The sequence below is a fragment of the Arctopsyche grandis genome, chromosome 2 (genome assembly GCF_051622035.1).
Source record: "Arctopsyche grandis isolate Sample6627 chromosome 2, ASM5162203v2, whole genome shotgun sequence".
Classification (NCBI taxonomy): domain Eukaryota; kingdom Metazoa; phylum Arthropoda; class Insecta; order Trichoptera; family Hydropsychidae; genus Arctopsyche; species Arctopsyche grandis.
Window position 1 is genome coordinate 215,423 of NC_135356.1, and position 17,543 is coordinate 232,965.

A 17,543-nucleotide genomic window follows, 5' to 3' on the forward strand; every position below is an offset into this window, starting at 1 on the left:
TTTAAAGTATTCATTATTTTTATTTTATTTGAATTTTGTTCATACTATATTGTGATTTTATATTAATTAACTTATTTTGCCTTTTTTCCTGTCAACCCCCCCCCCCCCTTGACAAAATCCTGGCTACGCAACTGTCGTCAACCCATACTGGTTGATGCACTGAAATAATCTTACAAACTTATCTACATACATACAATGTCAGTAGCTACAATTTCCAATAAAACAATTAATGTATGTATATTAGTGGCGTAACTAGGACACTTGGGCCTGCGTGCAAATGTTAAAAAAAGGCCCCCTTTAGTATTTTAATTATTAAAATTAAATTGGTAATTCACTTATATGTAATTTAAATGTTCCTTTTCCTCGCCTTCAAAGTCGCAAAGTATGCAATTATATACATCTTTCAAAGACATTTTATTTTAACAATTACATATTATTAGTGTACGTGAAAGTATTGAATGTCGTGAGAAGGAGTACAGATGGATGAAAATTGGACACGCAATGTGTTGCGCATAAAATTTGGAGCATCAAATAAAATTTGAAATAGTGTTTGTTATACATTTGTAGTGTAGTGCCGACCCGCGTCGAGGCGCAGGCAGTACTTCACGGTCACAGCGAGCGCCAGCCAGCTACTCGAAACAGAAATCAGCTACTCAAACACCAACATAAAATCGTAATAATACCTCCAAAATATTTCGACAAAAATTGTTTTAAATGTTAAATAATAATGAGCTCAAAATACCCAAATTACAGCTCAAAATTTACATTGAACGATCTTCTAGTAATGCATACATATGTACATAGTAGATATTAATAAACGTACTTTTGTTCCGAACTTGAACTGCTATGTAATCGACTGCGACCTTTTCGAAATTGTAACCGTCGACAACAATTTTCAAGATTTGTATAATTTTTGAAAAAAATTATATGAAATTTTACATTTCTAACAGGTTTCCGGAAACTTTTGATTTTTAACTACGGGTTTCCGGAAACCCATGGAAACCATTAGGCCATTAGGGTGACACCACTGCACATGCCCAATTGCGTGAATCCTCGGATGAGTCAAACGCACACATATGTACATACATTCAACATAAATTAGTTCGATACATCAGTCACAATTAATTTACAATCACGATCGCAGGTCTAGTTGCGACAGTGAGCACCAAGCGAAAATCAAGGTATGGATATATTTTGGTATTTTGCAGATTTGTTTAAAAGTGTTCTTGACGCTTGTTGCGTCCAGTGATAAAACGAAATTGAATGTTGAAACGTTAAAATGTTTGCTAATCATTTAATATAATCTTAACCAGTCTCGTGTAGAATTTTATAAGCATTCAAGAAAATGAATTACTTTTTTCATAAATGTGCGTCCATGAATTTTTAATCTTCGTTGTAAATAATTGAAGTATTTAGAAATGCTAAACGGGCTACATCCCAAATGTGAATCGCTATTAGGATAACCGCCGCTACGAAAAAAGGCTCGCGCGGGTCTCCTGTCGCATGAAAATTCGTCACACAGGAATATTGCCGTACAGAAAACTGCCCAAATATTGCTCATCAAATGCTTTTTTATTCTTTGAAGGACGGAGCGTCGAGATCGAACGAGTGTCCCAAACCGGGGTCGAGTAAGACCCTTATATTATTAATCATTTTATACATTAACATAAAAAAGTTTTAGTCCTATAGCATGTTTTTGACTATTTTTGTATTAAAAAATAACGACAAACATCGACATGCAAACGTACATAGGTAAGACTAACAGGCGACTACATGAATCAATAGCCACGCGCCAAAGGTGACGAAAACAATAGCTTGAGAAAATATAGCTGCCTCTTTCTCTCCCGCTGATTCATCAATCAACAAGAATATGCAAGCGAACAGTCAAAAACATGACTTATCGCTACCGCCGTTAAATCATACTTTGGAACGTAGAAATGTATAAATGTATTTTTTTACGATGTACCCCTTTTCTAAATCATAAAAAATCTATTAAAATAAATTTCTTGTAGTGCAGCATTCTAGGAATATAAGAAATAAATAGTGCATAGCTTTGAAAGCCACATAGTTATTACGAAAAACGTAAAAATTGGGGCACCTCAATACCCCACTTCGATGAGGGAGGGTTATACGAGTTTTTGTACGAAAATTTTCCTGTGCGACGAATTTTCGTGGCAGACAAATTTTTATAAGAGCATTCAAGAAAATAAGTTGATTTTCGTAGCAGCGGTTATCCTGGTAGCGATTCACATTTGGAATGTAATCACCAAACATTATAAATATATTTTTGTTAAAAATGTCCCGGTTTTGAATTTTGAAAAAATGGTCACCTTAACTGGTGGTGTGAAAAAATATTTTTTAATTTTGTTAATAGTTGTAAACACAATTGAGTGAATTGCAAACAAAAAATGATGCAATCGCAATAGTTGAGAGATTCCGAGCATGGTCGTATAATAAAATGTTGAAGTCAGTTTACCGTATCTCGTCATACGGTGAGGTCGTGAAAGGAGGGGCGGGGCGGGGCGTGCGGTTGTCGTGTGTTTGCCGTGTTCTGTCATCGTTCGCCGCATTCTTCTCTCTGGATCTGTCCAAGGGGGCGCAGCGCCGTAGGTAACGTTTCCTCCCCTCCCTCCCTCCCTCCGTGTCCCCGACTCCGACTCCTGAGAGGGACGGCAAGCCCACGCGATTGAGGTCACCGCTAAAAATAAAATACATTAGTTTTGGTAACGCCCATACACACTCACGCCATCGTCAAGGTCCTCGCTCATTCTCATGTTTCTATTGCCTGCCTGCCTGCCTGCCTGTTATTACGCAATTGTCGCCAATTTGGAAATGAGGATATCAAACCATATCAAACTTTCAAAACGGAAATTTATCCAAAATGTGTCATATATCGAGTTTCAATCACTTTTGTTCAATTCGTACATTTTATATTCAATTACTAGAGACAAAGAGACAGCATCAGCATCAGTATTATTATTATATACATATATATATATATATATATATATATATATATATATATATATATATATATATATATATATATATATATATATTTATATTATATATTATATTAATAATAATAAATATTCCAAAACACAAAAATCTTTTCATTCATTTCACTAGACTTTTCTTTTTATTACAAGAAAAGTCTCTTCTATAATCGTATCTTGACGTTTAGTGGTCAGTAGCCTTAAATATGTTCCTTTCCTCCTAGGGCTGCCAACAGCCGTCTCTTTTTTAACACAATTCTCCCCATAATGTCCTCTTTTCCAATTTTGACAATAATTTCACGCGGTTCTCTTACGAGATGAGATGCTTGGAGTTGCAATACCTGGCCAAAATGCCAATGTAGAAAGAATATTTGGTGCTACTTAAGTATGCGGTCTACCTTCACATATCCACTTTAGTGTGCGATCTGCCTTCACGTTTTTCAGTTCTCGCGTGTGACACTGAGCCTGAATAATAGGGCCAACCTTAACTGTATGTAACCACCTATTCTGACCCTTAAATAAAAAGGTGTTGGCTGCTAAGATATCTTATTTTTAAAAGTTTTATTTCATCAATATTTTCACAAGGTTAAGTTAAGGTTGGCCCTATTCAATTCAAATTTGTATATTTTGATTGAAATACTTCAATAACATTATGGGGCAAACCAGAAATTGTAATAAAAAAAATAGTGGACTGCGATTCAAAGGTAAACCGCATACTAAAGTAGCACCGAATATTTTCCATGATCAGCGGACAGTGGACGAAATAAATAAATTGAAAATCTCCACTGTCTGAGGTGTATTTTAATTATAATAAAATTATATCATGTTTAAAATTTTATAAAGAAAACAAGAAACTTTTGCACCAAATTAACAGTGTATGGATAAATATAGCAACAGAGATGATGAAATTGAGAGTGACAATGAAAATGATTAAATTCAACAATGCATTTTTAAGCGCACTTTTCAAGTTCCTAACTACATACATATATACGTATATATGTATGTTCCGATTATTATGAAAGTCATATAATATTTCGTTTGAGATAATCGAACTTTTGCGTAAATTTGTTTTAAAATTATTTTGATACTACATAAAAATATATGTACATACATTATGATTCATAGCCTTGTTGTAGATCTGTAAAATCTTTCCTATACTGGTGGAATTTTACGATTGCTTTGTAAAATTATGGTATTTTTGGTACCTTAAATGACTTATTTCACTTTAATAATAACCCGCACAATTGTAAAAATGAACATTTTTTTGTTAAGACTATTTCGGCCCTCTCTTTTTGTCAGATTTTAATTGTTTAATGAGAACTATAAATATATGTATAGCCACAGCATAGCTGCGATTGTATGTAGAAAGGTCGTGGGTTCAACATTATCCGACCACATTAAAAATATATATACATATATTTGATTTTCTCGATTTTTACGACTACTTTTATCGCTTATGGCTAAATCCAACTCACTTTTTAATTTATCTAACTTAATTGTTGCAGCGATTCATCATCATCATGATCATCCCTTCTCACAAATCTCACAAATTTGGATAGTCTAAATTTGTTATTTGTTGCAAAATAATTAGTCTTATCAGGGTACGTACATATGTATGTATATAGAAATTATATTTATATATGTATGTTAATAAATTAATAATTATATGTCATCTCCATAAAAGCAGGATGTATGGGGCCCGCCATTTCATCTTATTGGCCATTCTTGTTATTTTCTTTCTCATGCTATGTCTCATTTCCAAACATATGTACATACAGTAAATTAGTAATGAGAAAAAAAAGGATAGTACTTCGGCTACATATGTGAATACTTGATTTATTTTTTACTAATTCTACATACGTATGTACAGCATTGACGTAAGTAGGAAAATTGGGGCGTGCATACAAATGTTAGAAAACGGCCCCTCTTTTAGTATTTTCGTTATTAACATTAAATTGGTAATTATGTATAACTCATATGTAATTTAAATGTTCTTTTCGTTCGCCTTCAAAGTCGCAAAGTATGCAATTACATATGTACATATTTCAAAGACATTTTATTTGAACATCGTTTTGATAGATACGTATCATATGTACATATGCAAATTATTTTTACCGAAAACTAACGAATGTCATGAGAAGGAGAACAGATGGGTGAAAATTCGACACGCAATTTGTCGCATATTAAATTTCGACTAGACAATTTTAAATAGTCATATGAATAATTTAAGAAGACATTGAAAATTGTCTAGTATTTTCATTTGAAAACCTTTTGGGCCCCTAAATTTTAAAAGCCCGTGCTTCATCTGGACCCCTGGCCTCCAGAATACTATCATCGTTTTTTACCATGCTTTTCACTATATGGTTTTTCATTAGGATTTTACAAAGCCATATATTTTTATTTATTTACTATATGATACACCAACAGTTTTTGGAATAAAATAGGTGTATTAATGTCATTTATTATTGGCTCACGGTCATATTGTGGACAATGATAATAATTTGTAAATTGTAAATTTTGGTAGAAAAGGCCCATTCCGAGGCCCCAAAAAAAGCCTTTACTAATTTTCAAAGAAAATAAATATCAAATATTTTTATTTGTATAATACATATTTTTTTTTAAAGTCTTCTCTTTATGATTTTGAATTTTTAAAATGAATGGGGGGGGGGGTTCAAAAATATCAGTGGCCCTGGTTGTCGCATTTTCTCCAATATGGGAGATGGTATAATTTATAAATAATTTTCATGTTTATGAAAGCCCGCCACGCTGAAAATTTCCAACCAGAATTATTTAGAAATCCAATAGAAAGCAGGTATATAAATTGTAGCTAATAATTACCGCCGAGGATTTCGAGTTTTGTAAAGGTGTGTTTAGACTATCCAATATATACATATGTATGTATATTGAAACAATATAAAATAAGCCTATTAATGAATGTATTTTTCCAAAACTCGTTCCTTCTTCTTCATTGTTGTTAAAATGTAATGCTCATGCAATCTAAATGCCAAGCCACAATTTAAAATACTCGGCAGTTACGGATTTCCATCGAGAAATTCTGCTATGGTTATAAATGCAGAAATTCCGGTGTAAACCAGTCTTTATAAACATTAAAACGAATTACAATGTTCAATGCATTTTTTTTTTCAATGCTAACGGGTAGTATTCTTGTTTACTTTTTACATATTTCAAGCTCTCGGACTTGTTGACAAAACGCCGATCAGCGTTGGTCAGCATTCAAAGGGTCAATGGAAATTATTATATTTTTTAGACGATAACAGTATTTATCAACGTCATGTTATGGATAGCAAAACTTAACAGTAATATTATTAAAGACGTTCCATTAAATTATGTATATTGTAATCTAATTTATAATTTCTAAAGAGACTCTGTTAGTATTTATCCATGTTTAAGCAGGTTACATATATTACAAATACCGAGCGGAGCCGGGTAAAAACACTAGTAATATTTTATATGTAGTTACATAAATAAGAAATCATTGAATAAAAGTAATAATAAATATTTTACGTCCTCACAGTGTATGTGCAATCCGCGAATTGCACATTGCAGCATGATTAGTTTGATGGTTATTGGTTTTTCGTTAACATATTAACCAACCCCAAATATTACTTGAAGTATTTTCTGAAACATTTAAGAAATCCAATGATATATGAAAAGAATGTGAATGTGATATGATAATTTGCATAGAGGAGTTTTTGTGTTGAGGCTAACATATGTATGTATGTAATCTGGGGTTACGTGCGTCACTGTTTATATAATAACGTACTCGATGAATGTGTTTTGTTTGCAAATTTTTCAGCAAGCATGAATAACAAAGAGGCGGCTCCGTCTTACAACTACAACAATCAACAGATGGGTGTTCCGAGCTATGGCTTCAACGTTCCGCCCCCGTCTGCGCCCCCGCCGAGCTATGCTCAGGCCGTCGGTGGAGTAGCACCTTCCAGTCCATACGTGCCTCCTCAACACAACGGTAAATATCATGCCGACTTGCGATTCTTCGCCGTACACTACTGCGACTAATCACCAATTGTATAAAAATATATATATATATATATATGTAGCTGGCGATTTTATTCCTGTTGCGTTTTTTGCTATCGTTTGTCATGTCATTATTCGTGTTTGTTATTTGTTATTACTGAATAATTCTCCAGTAAACATGGTATCCATTTAATTTTTTTTCCATTTAGATTTAGTTTATTCGACACAAACTAATATATGTAGGAAACCATTGAATGCAACGTTTGGCAAAAGATGAAAATAATAAATACTTTTTCGCGCACTGCTGTTTGGGAAACGCCAATATACATACATATGTATATACCTACACATGATCGAGAACATTTAGGGCGAAGACACACTGAGTGGTAAGTGGCACGAAAACATGCGAAAAAACTGCAGCATATATAATACATGGTTCACAGTCCCAAAAATCACCCCCTGGAGTGTTTCCGGTGATATTTTATCCTTGTATTTATTCTTGCTTGACAGAGGTCGTTAACGGTGAATCCCATATTGGAAGAAATGTAGGAGAAACTTGTCTGATCTCTGTTGCATATGAATATGCATACACGTGCGACCTCCCAAACATACCAACTCTGCACGTGCAACTTCACCCGAATGCGGTTTGGGGAACCCCCCACTGTGAAACGGTCACAGCGGTGAGCAAAAGGACGTGTCGTGCCCTACCACTCAGTGTGTTTTCGCCCTAATAAGTTTCTTTATTGTAAATTAGCCCATTATTGCAAAACTTGTACTTTCTGTCCAACTTTTACATTCATAAGTGATATTCAGACAATTGTGAATTTCAAACGGTTCCGCGACAAATTGCTCACAGACCTTTCACTCAACAACGTTACGCGCACGACATTTCACTCGCGCGACAACTCGTTCGTGGACATTACTCTCACAGATAAATCGCCCACAGGACAGTATTATCGTATAAAGAATTTATAATTAACACCAATTAAAAAAATTATTGTAACTGAACGAAAATTCTTATTAATACGAAGAATTTATATTTATACTTGGTGATAAAATTTAGATTAAACTGGTTTGTATATATTTTATTTATTTATCTGTGGTAGGATAGTGTGTTAATTCGTCACGATACGTTTAATTGAGTTTTGGAATGATTCTTGCATAAAAAAATAACGTCTTTGTTCGTTATTTTAATAATTCCGTAAGCGTAATGTCGCGTTATTTATTTGTCGCGTAGTTATTTGTCCCGTGAGCGATTTATCTGTAAGTGTAACGTCGGTCCTTTTCTTTTTTTGTTTTTGGTTGCACTTTTATATATGTAAGTAATACTGTCAATACATGTAGAATCCCTATGCATATATACATATACAGGGGATGATATATGTACGTACAAGTATTTCATTAATGTAAGAGCTGATGCGCAAGTTGTTTTATTGCTATTTTTTTCGTATATGAATGTAGTTTTGCATAATAGAACTGTTAGTAAATGTTATAATGTGAAAGCAAACATATGTATGTGTGTGCGACTCAACTCCAACTCTGTTTGGCAACTGATTGTGTAGATGCGGGTCCAGCTATAGTGACGACGGTGGTTCCCGTGGGACCCCAACCTACTCACACCATATGCCCGAGCTGTCACGCCGAAATCGACACGAAAACGAAAACCGAACCGGGAATTATCGCTTACATATCCGGTATCGTTATCGCTCTAGTGGGGTGAGTATAAAAGTCATAGTTTAATTGTATTCGATTCACTTGGCACTTCACTAGTACCACTGGCAAGCAAAGCCAAAGCAAGCGCACGCTTCTATTGTAAAATGCATTGTGACCGTATTTTTCAGATGCTGGTTCGGCTGCTGCCTGATTCCGTGCTGCATCGACGAATGCATGGACATCCATCACTCCTGTCCCAATTGCAAGGCGTACCTCGGCCGCTTCCGTCGATAAAACAAAACATGCTCATTCTCAGGCCGCATGTTCAACGAAACGGAACACCAACTTTACTTTACAATTTCCACGAGTGAACAAAACCTATTATGAAACACCACCATCACATACTAAATATTTACTGCTAGAAATTATATATATATATATATATACATATATAGTGTACTTATGTATATAGTGTTATACATATAGAAATTTTTCATGTTTATTTCAAAACCATCGAAACTTCACTGTATCGCTTATATTTGTATATATGTATGCGAAGTGTGATCAAAAAATTTGCTAAAAAAAACATAAATATTGTAAAACTGGTTTGTGGCCACAATCAGACTCAACTCAGTAGCTTTGAGTCGGATGTATCTCGTGTCCGACTGTCTTCCGTTCATAATAATTTCAACAAGTCAACTTACATACATAGTTTAGTTTTAACATTTTGAAAATGTATGAAACGATCCTCCCTCCGTCCAATAGCACAGTTATAAGAACGACAGCTTTGCCTATTGTATTTTGATCTGATCTTCCATTTGCCTAATTATTTTGGTTTCCTTCCACCAGACCTTCGGGTATCAGCTCCTCTTCATCCAATACCTTTTTGCCTTAAATCTATTTATAGTAATTTGTGCGATGCAATAAATGGGAGTAGTTGAAAGAGAAATCGACATATTGTTACCAATAAAGATATACATAGGAATTGCAATACCGAAAGTACCGAAACCGGTAGTATCGATATTTGAACGAAAATAAGCCTTTGGTAAAACCGGTATTAAAAAAAGAAATACTGATAGTATCGATTTTTACATATCTCCATGGCTAAAAACTACAAAAACGATATCGAAACAAATATCGTTAAATATACAATATTCGGCAACATTTTCGCTCTCAAGTTCGCCTATTAACCTATTCAATGTTATTTGAAATAAGATATTTTTTTAAATGACGGCCTAATTTTCTAATTAGTGTAGTTAAATATACAATATTCGGCAACATTTTCGCTCTCAAGTTCGCAAACCTATTCAATGTTATTTGAAATAAGATATTTTTTTAAATGACGGCCTAATTTTCTAATTAGTGTAGTTAAATATACAATATTCGGCAACATTTTCGCTCTCAAGTTCGCAAACCTATTCAATTTTATTTGAAATAAGATATTTTTTAAATGACGGCCTAATTTTCTAATTAGTGTATGGAAAAAAATATATCATTTGTTTTCAACAACAACTAATTCCCCAGCTGATGGTTGACTCTTCGTTTGCATCTCCAGTGAGAAATGATTGGGCATCAGATAAGCTTAGGTCGGAATTGCAAAAAAAAACTAGTTTCTACGAAACATTATAATCCTTTCATACTTGAGACGTACCCACTTAACAATTTTGTACCCGAATATCCTGTATTTGAATGTTTGAGCTTGGCGTATTTTTCAATAAACATGAAAGCAGTGCTCATGATATCGGAAGCAATGTTTTAAATAATAATACCGGTATCGTTCTTGTTTTGAAATTTCGGTATTTTTGCAATCCCTAGTTATCATACATTTTTTGATCACACTTTGTGCATACACATATGTATTTAAAATTTTCCATTCAATTTGAATAATGTATAAAAAGGTTTATGTCCAAAAGAATTTATGAGCACTCGAATATATAATACATATGTATATGAAAAAGCTAAAAAAAATATGGTGCTTGTAAATTTACCTAATTATTTTACAAAAAATATCTAACTTCTGTTTCATTTTACTGACGAATGTTTTTGGTCGTTGTGACAATGCGCGTGAATATTAAATACACGCATATTTTTCTATCAATATTTATATACATACATATATTATTAATACATACATAGTAGCTGTCATAAATTTAAATATTACGATGCACTCGAATGAAATCCGACACAAACATATACATACATATACGTGTAAGCCTTATAATACCCAAGTGCAGTTTGACGGATGCATATTATATATTGCATTGTAGATTTCAAATGCATTTTTTTTTTATCTTTTTCTTACCTGCCGTGTCGGCTCTCATTCGATTGTGAACTTTTTCGCATTCATTATCCTGTTATCGCCTGTCGTTGAATTTTTAGCATTTTGATTAGAAATAATACCATTATTATGTATAATAATATATATATATATAACAAGGGCTCTTAACCTATGGATCGATTAACATTGCTATTCAGTGTGCGTGTGTGTTGAGATTATAACATGTAATAGCAGCTCATCTTTCAGGTATTCTCATTTGAAATGAACAAGTTCGGTATTATTGTACTGTGCTGTTAAATCAAATTATATGAAAATAAAATAAAATGGAATAAGAATTTGGCGACATTTTAAAAATTTGTTAAATTGATTTGAAACCAAAGTATTACATTTAATGCAATGTTGCCTCAGTTCAATGCATATGAATGTGTAGGTTAAGAGGCCTTGGCGTAGAATAAGTACCAATCGAGAATTGCAGCAGCTCTTTGCATTTTATTGATTATACATACATATGTAGATTTAGCCTTTTAAAGTTTTGATATTATGTACAACGAAGAATATCCTTGTTCGAATAGATGAGAGACCACACGGTGATTGACCGGTGGGATTTTCGAGTTAAATACGCATTAGTACGCGTGTACATATGTATGTTCGCATCACGACAGTGCTCTTATTACTAATTGGTAGCAGTATATACATACATATATATGACTTAATGCATATTTTAAACTTTCAAATTTAATTGGCTTTTTTCGATGTTCGATTTCGTTTTGATTTTTACTGATCCATGCCAATTTGAGATTATTTTAATTCTAAACTAAAATGATATCTAAGAAATATATATCTACATACATGGATATGTTGATGCAATAAAAATGTACAATCAGAATATATGTATATGTGTCAAAATGTATCGCTAGGTGTACAATATTATGATATATATATATATAATTGCTGGTGAATCTTACAAACACACCTTTACCAAATGTATCGTTTTTGATATGTGCCTTAAAATCATTTCATAGATGATTACGTTTTATTATATTGTACTCAAATTCTGTTGATTTTTTATGTATATATTGTAGTAGGAATATTGATCGATCTTGTGTCCCAGTTATTTTTTTGTTCAATCTCTTCTTTTGTATATCGTTGAAGAAAATGAAGTATAATATTATGTGTATTCATTTAATTTAAGAAATATTAATATAAAACGCTTAATTTTCTCGCTCTGACACTTTTGCTTCAATTAGACACTTTGGTGTATTGCTAATATTATTGAAATTATTTTTATGTAAAGTGTCAAAAGGAATACTCGAATGTCTCCCAGTATATTTTTGGGAGTACACACTACTTTAATTTATCTTTCAAAAAAAAAAAAAAATGTCCTTCACATTCCTCCATCGCTTCTTCCATACAAGGGTGGTATACGTATGCCGGTATTTTTTCTATTCTTTCTCTAAGGGAGTAAAGTTGCATAGATTTAAAGGGTGAATGAAAGTCGAAAAGAATCACGTGTTAAATTTAATTTTAAAATTTTACACCCCCCACACACTATACATTAATACATATAATACATAGTTGAGTTACATATGTAATAACTGTTGCATCATGATTCCTTATGGAGCTTATAAATTGTGTGCGTGTGTAATTTTATAACAATATATCTTAGCAACTACTATTACAGATTTTATTGAATATATGTATATTTGTCTACTTTTTTAATTGTACGTAAAACAGTGAATGCGTAAAATTTGGAAAATGTATACACTTATTAATCGGTGTATTCATATGTACATTTCATGTTTGCAAACAAGCTTAATCTTGGTGTGTAATATTTGATAACGTTGTGTAGTTTGTTCCTAGTTCTATCACGTTTTTCGTGTCCGGGTTAGGTTAGGAAGCAATGCTTCTAGTACTATTTGATGTGAAATTTATGCAATTTAAATATAAATTGAAGAGTTTGATTACATACCTTTTTGGATATTTAAATATAAATCAGGTGTATTTCATTGCTTTTGAACAAATTAGTATGTATACATTCATTGAATTGACGCATTTGCTGTAATACATACATACGTACATATACACATATGTGTATATGTACACAATTTTTGTTTGAATACCTCCATTTATTAATTTAATATTTAAACATTTTTTAATACAATCTAATTTGATCATGATTATATACTGTTATTCGTATACATACATATTTATTTAATAAACGTAATTCTTACAAATATATGTTTTTTTATTATGTATTTTTAAATCAATAAAATAAATTTGAATCCCTTATCAAAAATTATAAATGATGGACACGAACTACATAATGTATAAGAAATGTGTACATAAAATACTCAAATATTCAAATTGAAAGCTTATTCCAAATGTTTGTCAACAAAGAACATTTTGTTTGAATTGGGCTTTTGTTATCATTGAAATGTCTCTATTAGAACGTTGATTGATAGTAATATTGTGTACAAGCTAGGCACTGCTGCTATGTATGATATGTGGGGGATGCTGCACCATTTATAAGATGATGTGTTATAGGGGGGGGAGGGGAGTGAGATTATGTAATGAATGGTAACAATAGAGTTCTTATTGGAGGGGTCAATTGGTTATACGGAAAAGTGGTCTCGGTCAGCTCCGCCAAGGTAGGTAGGTTACAATAATGTTAGGTCATTTATTCAGAGGCGCGTGCATTTGCATGGTTCCGCATCGATTGAGCGTCATTCGCATCTGCTTCTGTATAAACTAGCGCAAGCGTGTCGTTATGATATTGCATTCAAAAATTGTAATGTCTGTTCCGTTGTACCAGGGATTCGTCGGAGAATCTCAAACTTCGGCTCGCGATTTTCAACTTTCAACAGCCCACACACACTGCTGATTTCTTCAATTCGAGTGCTCGCCACTATTCGTGGTATAATTATTTGTAATTGAGCGTTATGTGTACATGACTACTCACTATAAGAATAAAAAAAAATACACTTATTATATTGATTTACGGTTCGGTGATTATCTATATATGTATGAAAACTCACTAAAATCTGTATAACGGAACATCTGGCAGCAGAAAAGTCCATCATACTAACGATAACTATCATATTAACTAGAACTCGAGTGCCAAATATTCCGTATTCGCGATTTTCATGGCAAAAATTGTCTTTTGGGCGATCGTGATGTGACTAATAATACAATTACCTGATTTACTGCCGATCCGGCCCTAGATAAGATTCCATTCCACACTAGTGTTGTACCCGATGAAATATCATCGCATGGGTGTTGACATATTAAGTTATTAAATAAATAAAAAAAATTAAATGAAGTCTGTTGGTCCTGTATTCGATCCGCATGCGGTCGAATTTTTATCAAATATTTACATTTACTTGCTCAATATGAAAAAAACTACCTACATACCTACCTATCTGTATATACATATATATATATATATATATTCTATATAAATGACAAAAGATCATACAAGTTTATATAATATTTTACTGTAAAAGCATTGAATTGGTAAATCCTGCTTTTTACAGGTAAATCTTACTACATAGTATATAATACAATATAAGTAAAATATACATATACATATGTATATCATTTCACTCATTTATTAAAATTTGAATTAACTTACATATTTCATTTGAAATTTAAATTATTTTGTTTTAACATTTTAAATATTTCAATTATTTTAAAATCATAATTAATTCAATTATTTTTAAATTTTAATCTTTTCAATTATTTCAAAATATTAAATAATTAAATTATTTAATAGGTACAAGCTCTAAGGCAATATACATATGTAGATATATATTCTTCCGTGTATCACTACTTGGTAAATTGCTCATTTATTCGAGTTGTATAACTGATGGGTCAATTGTATTATCAAGGCAACCGAATTTTCAGACTATAATAATTTAGATTTTAAATATGTATAATACATACCTATATCTTTAATGAGTCCATTGGTAAATAATAGAGACTGGGCTTAAAATAATATACGACACATACGATAGATATTTGATGAGGGCTTTTAGATTTATACATACCTATCTATGTATGTATGTATGTACAATAGTGTTTGCAGCATATCCAATTGACATGATTGAGTGCAGGAAGCATCATGTTCATATGTATGATATGATAGGACCATCGTCGAGAAGTATTTGATCGCCGTTGGAGTCGAAAAGGTTAAGTTTGTGTGGAATTTGGAATGGTTGTGTGGAGCAGTGACATCACGGTTGCCCAATTGGGTGACCCCGCGTTTGCGACTACTTTATTACGCGTCCAATTTGACTTGTGAGCTGATGATGAGCTCGATGCTAATTACACAATCGGTCCACGCACGAAAGGTTGACGATCGCTACGCAAACGAAAACAATATTCCCACAAACGACTTTATCGATACGTTGGTCAGGGTTGACCTGCAAACTGCGGATGTGCATATCTTCTGTAAACGTTGCAATTTTTTGCCCTGCACATTGTTTTTGCGCTGAATTTGCATAGAATCGACTGTCTTTGCATGACTGTATTACGATGACCCATATTTGTACATTTTACGATTGTGGGAAGGCATGCAATTCCCGTTCCCGTTCCCATTTCAAGTGACGTGATTATGTACCAACGAACACATTTCCTTGACTACACAATGGCGCTTCGAACTTTCGCGTCGGTAAAATCTTAATTACGAATATTATTATTAAGAGGTTTATTCCCGTTTTTTTCACAGTAAGCTTCCCGAACATGCATACAACAAATCCTGAAAGTTCCATCGTATTCGGTTGATAGGTTTAGGAGCCTATACGAGACAGACAGACAAATAGACATTCAATTTTATATAAATACGCTGCTAGGGAAACAATTGCGGTTTATGAAATTCAAATGTGAAATCCAGATAGCTTTTGTGCAAGCTTTCAAATTGTGCGCGATTCTGATTCAATTAATGTCTTGAGTTGGTCTTTATCAACTGAAGAGGTTCTGTATATGAATTTCTTCATATTTGAGTTTTTCTTAACCCCAGCAGGAAGATTTTGAAATAACCATTGCATCACTAACATTGTTTCGTTTAGCTTAAGAGCAATTTCTGCTGCTTAACCACCCCTTTTGAATTCATAAAAAAATGGTGTTTCTAAAGAAGGAATGGAAGCAAATTAAAATTCAATAGTCGATTCAATATTATCGAAACACAGACCGATAATTGCAATTTGTTATACTAAAATGTATGTATACTATGAGTAAAGGGCGGATAGGAAGCGTGCTTTTTCCAGGAATCGGGGCGTTTTTGGTTTATTTACAAAGCTAGAGTGCAAAAAAAAAGGTTCTTCATAAAATTAGACAAAGCACAGTGAACAATTAACAATGAACGTCAATGTGCAAAATGGGCAAAAATGTCCGATATCTAATTATGAGATGCATGAAAGTTGTTGGATAACTTTTTATTGATAATTTTTGAGAGCATGTTTCTACTATGCGTAGTCAAGTGATGTGTGCTGAATGGTTAATATTTTCTCGAATTAGTACGGCAAAGGAGATATTAACGGGAAAATAAAGTAATGATAATGAATTGATTGAATTAATGGTAGCTAGTTAATGAATGAACAAATAAATGCCTCTATTAAATTACGTTTTCGAATTCTGCGTTGCTATGTATACAGGGGCGGCTCGTGACTTTAAAAAGAGGCGGGGCAGGAGGAAGATAAAGTTGCCCCCCCCCCCCCTACAAATATTTTTTTCCCAAAAATCGAACTTCAGTAGCATATTTGACGGAAAATGCCTTCTTTTTAGCAAATTATCGACTTATTCGTTCATTATATGTTCTACAAAAGCAAAAATGTAATTAATTAAAAATATTTAATGATAAAAATGAAACAATTGACATATTGTGATTGACGATTTAAAACATTGACGTTGTCGTGTATTTTTCGAATCGTATAGAAAATATAGACGACCGGGCTAGCGCATTCTGCCCCAAAGAGACCGGTACGTAGCCAATTAAAAGTGACCCTCTGTATACGGAAATACGGATCATTTTTCTCTGCCTCGACTGACTGTGTACACTCTACACACACTACCATTTGCAAGTGCCAGAGTAGCAGGCAAACCGAAGCTGGCGACCACGGGACCGCGGCAGATAAACGACTGCCTCGAACTGAATTACAAACCGGTTATACTTACTACGTGGTGAGCGGGATAAAAAAAAACACTTGTTGACTCTTGACAAGTCACTGACAATATACGAAATTAATTTAATTTTTTGGTTAGGAGAAATGTGTGTAGGGCAGTACTCCGGCTGCCCTCGAAGACAAGGCGCCCCCGTATGTATGGGGAGTGTTGCTGTACGGATCAGAAATGAATATGGAATAAGGAATATCTTGGGAGAAAGAGGCTCTCTAGGCTCCGGAACATAAGGGATGGGACTCGAACTCGAAAAATTGTTTCGGCTTGTCTAAGATAGGGTAGAATTCGCACGGGCTATCAATAATGTCTGCCCAAGGTCCGGATACGGATTTAGCACAAAAAGAAGAAGTAAGCTCCCGTGTTTGATTAATCTTATTCCTATTTATAAAAGGACTAGCTGAACCCAGCATGCGGTGCAATGCCACAATAACGCATGCAATTCCCAT

The 17,543-nt window shown here is 33.4% G+C and overlaps 1 protein-coding gene across 3 annotated transcripts; it reads left to right on the forward strand.

The window, feature by feature from the left end:
• Positions 1-1,113: 1,113 nt before the first annotated feature.
• Positions 1,114-12,286, forward strand: LOC143922240 (lipopolysaccharide-induced tumor necrosis factor-alpha factor homolog). Of its 3 annotated transcripts, XR_013261574.1 has the most exons (5): positions 2,488-2,610; positions 6,814-6,984; positions 8,555-8,708; positions 8,834-9,723; positions 9,940-10,605. XR_013261574.1 is itself a non-coding variant. In XM_077445464.1 (4 exons), the coding sequence occupies exons 2-4, from the start codon at positions 6,819-6,821 to the stop codon at positions 8,937-8,939; spliced, it is 426 nt and encodes a 141-aa protein (XP_077301590.1). In that variant the 5' UTR covers positions 1,114-1,181; positions 6,814-6,818; the 3' UTR covers positions 8,940-10,597. The 3 variants fall into 3 exon arrangements, 2 of the variants coding, with proteins under 2 accessions (XP_077301590.1, XP_077301589.1); XM_077445464.1 differs by lacking the exon at positions 2,488-2,610 and adding an exon at positions 1,114-1,181 and having other exon boundaries at positions 8,834-10,597; XM_077445463.1 differs by having other exon boundaries at positions 8,834-12,286.
• The last annotated feature ends 5,257 nt before the right edge of the window (positions 12,287-17,543 follow it).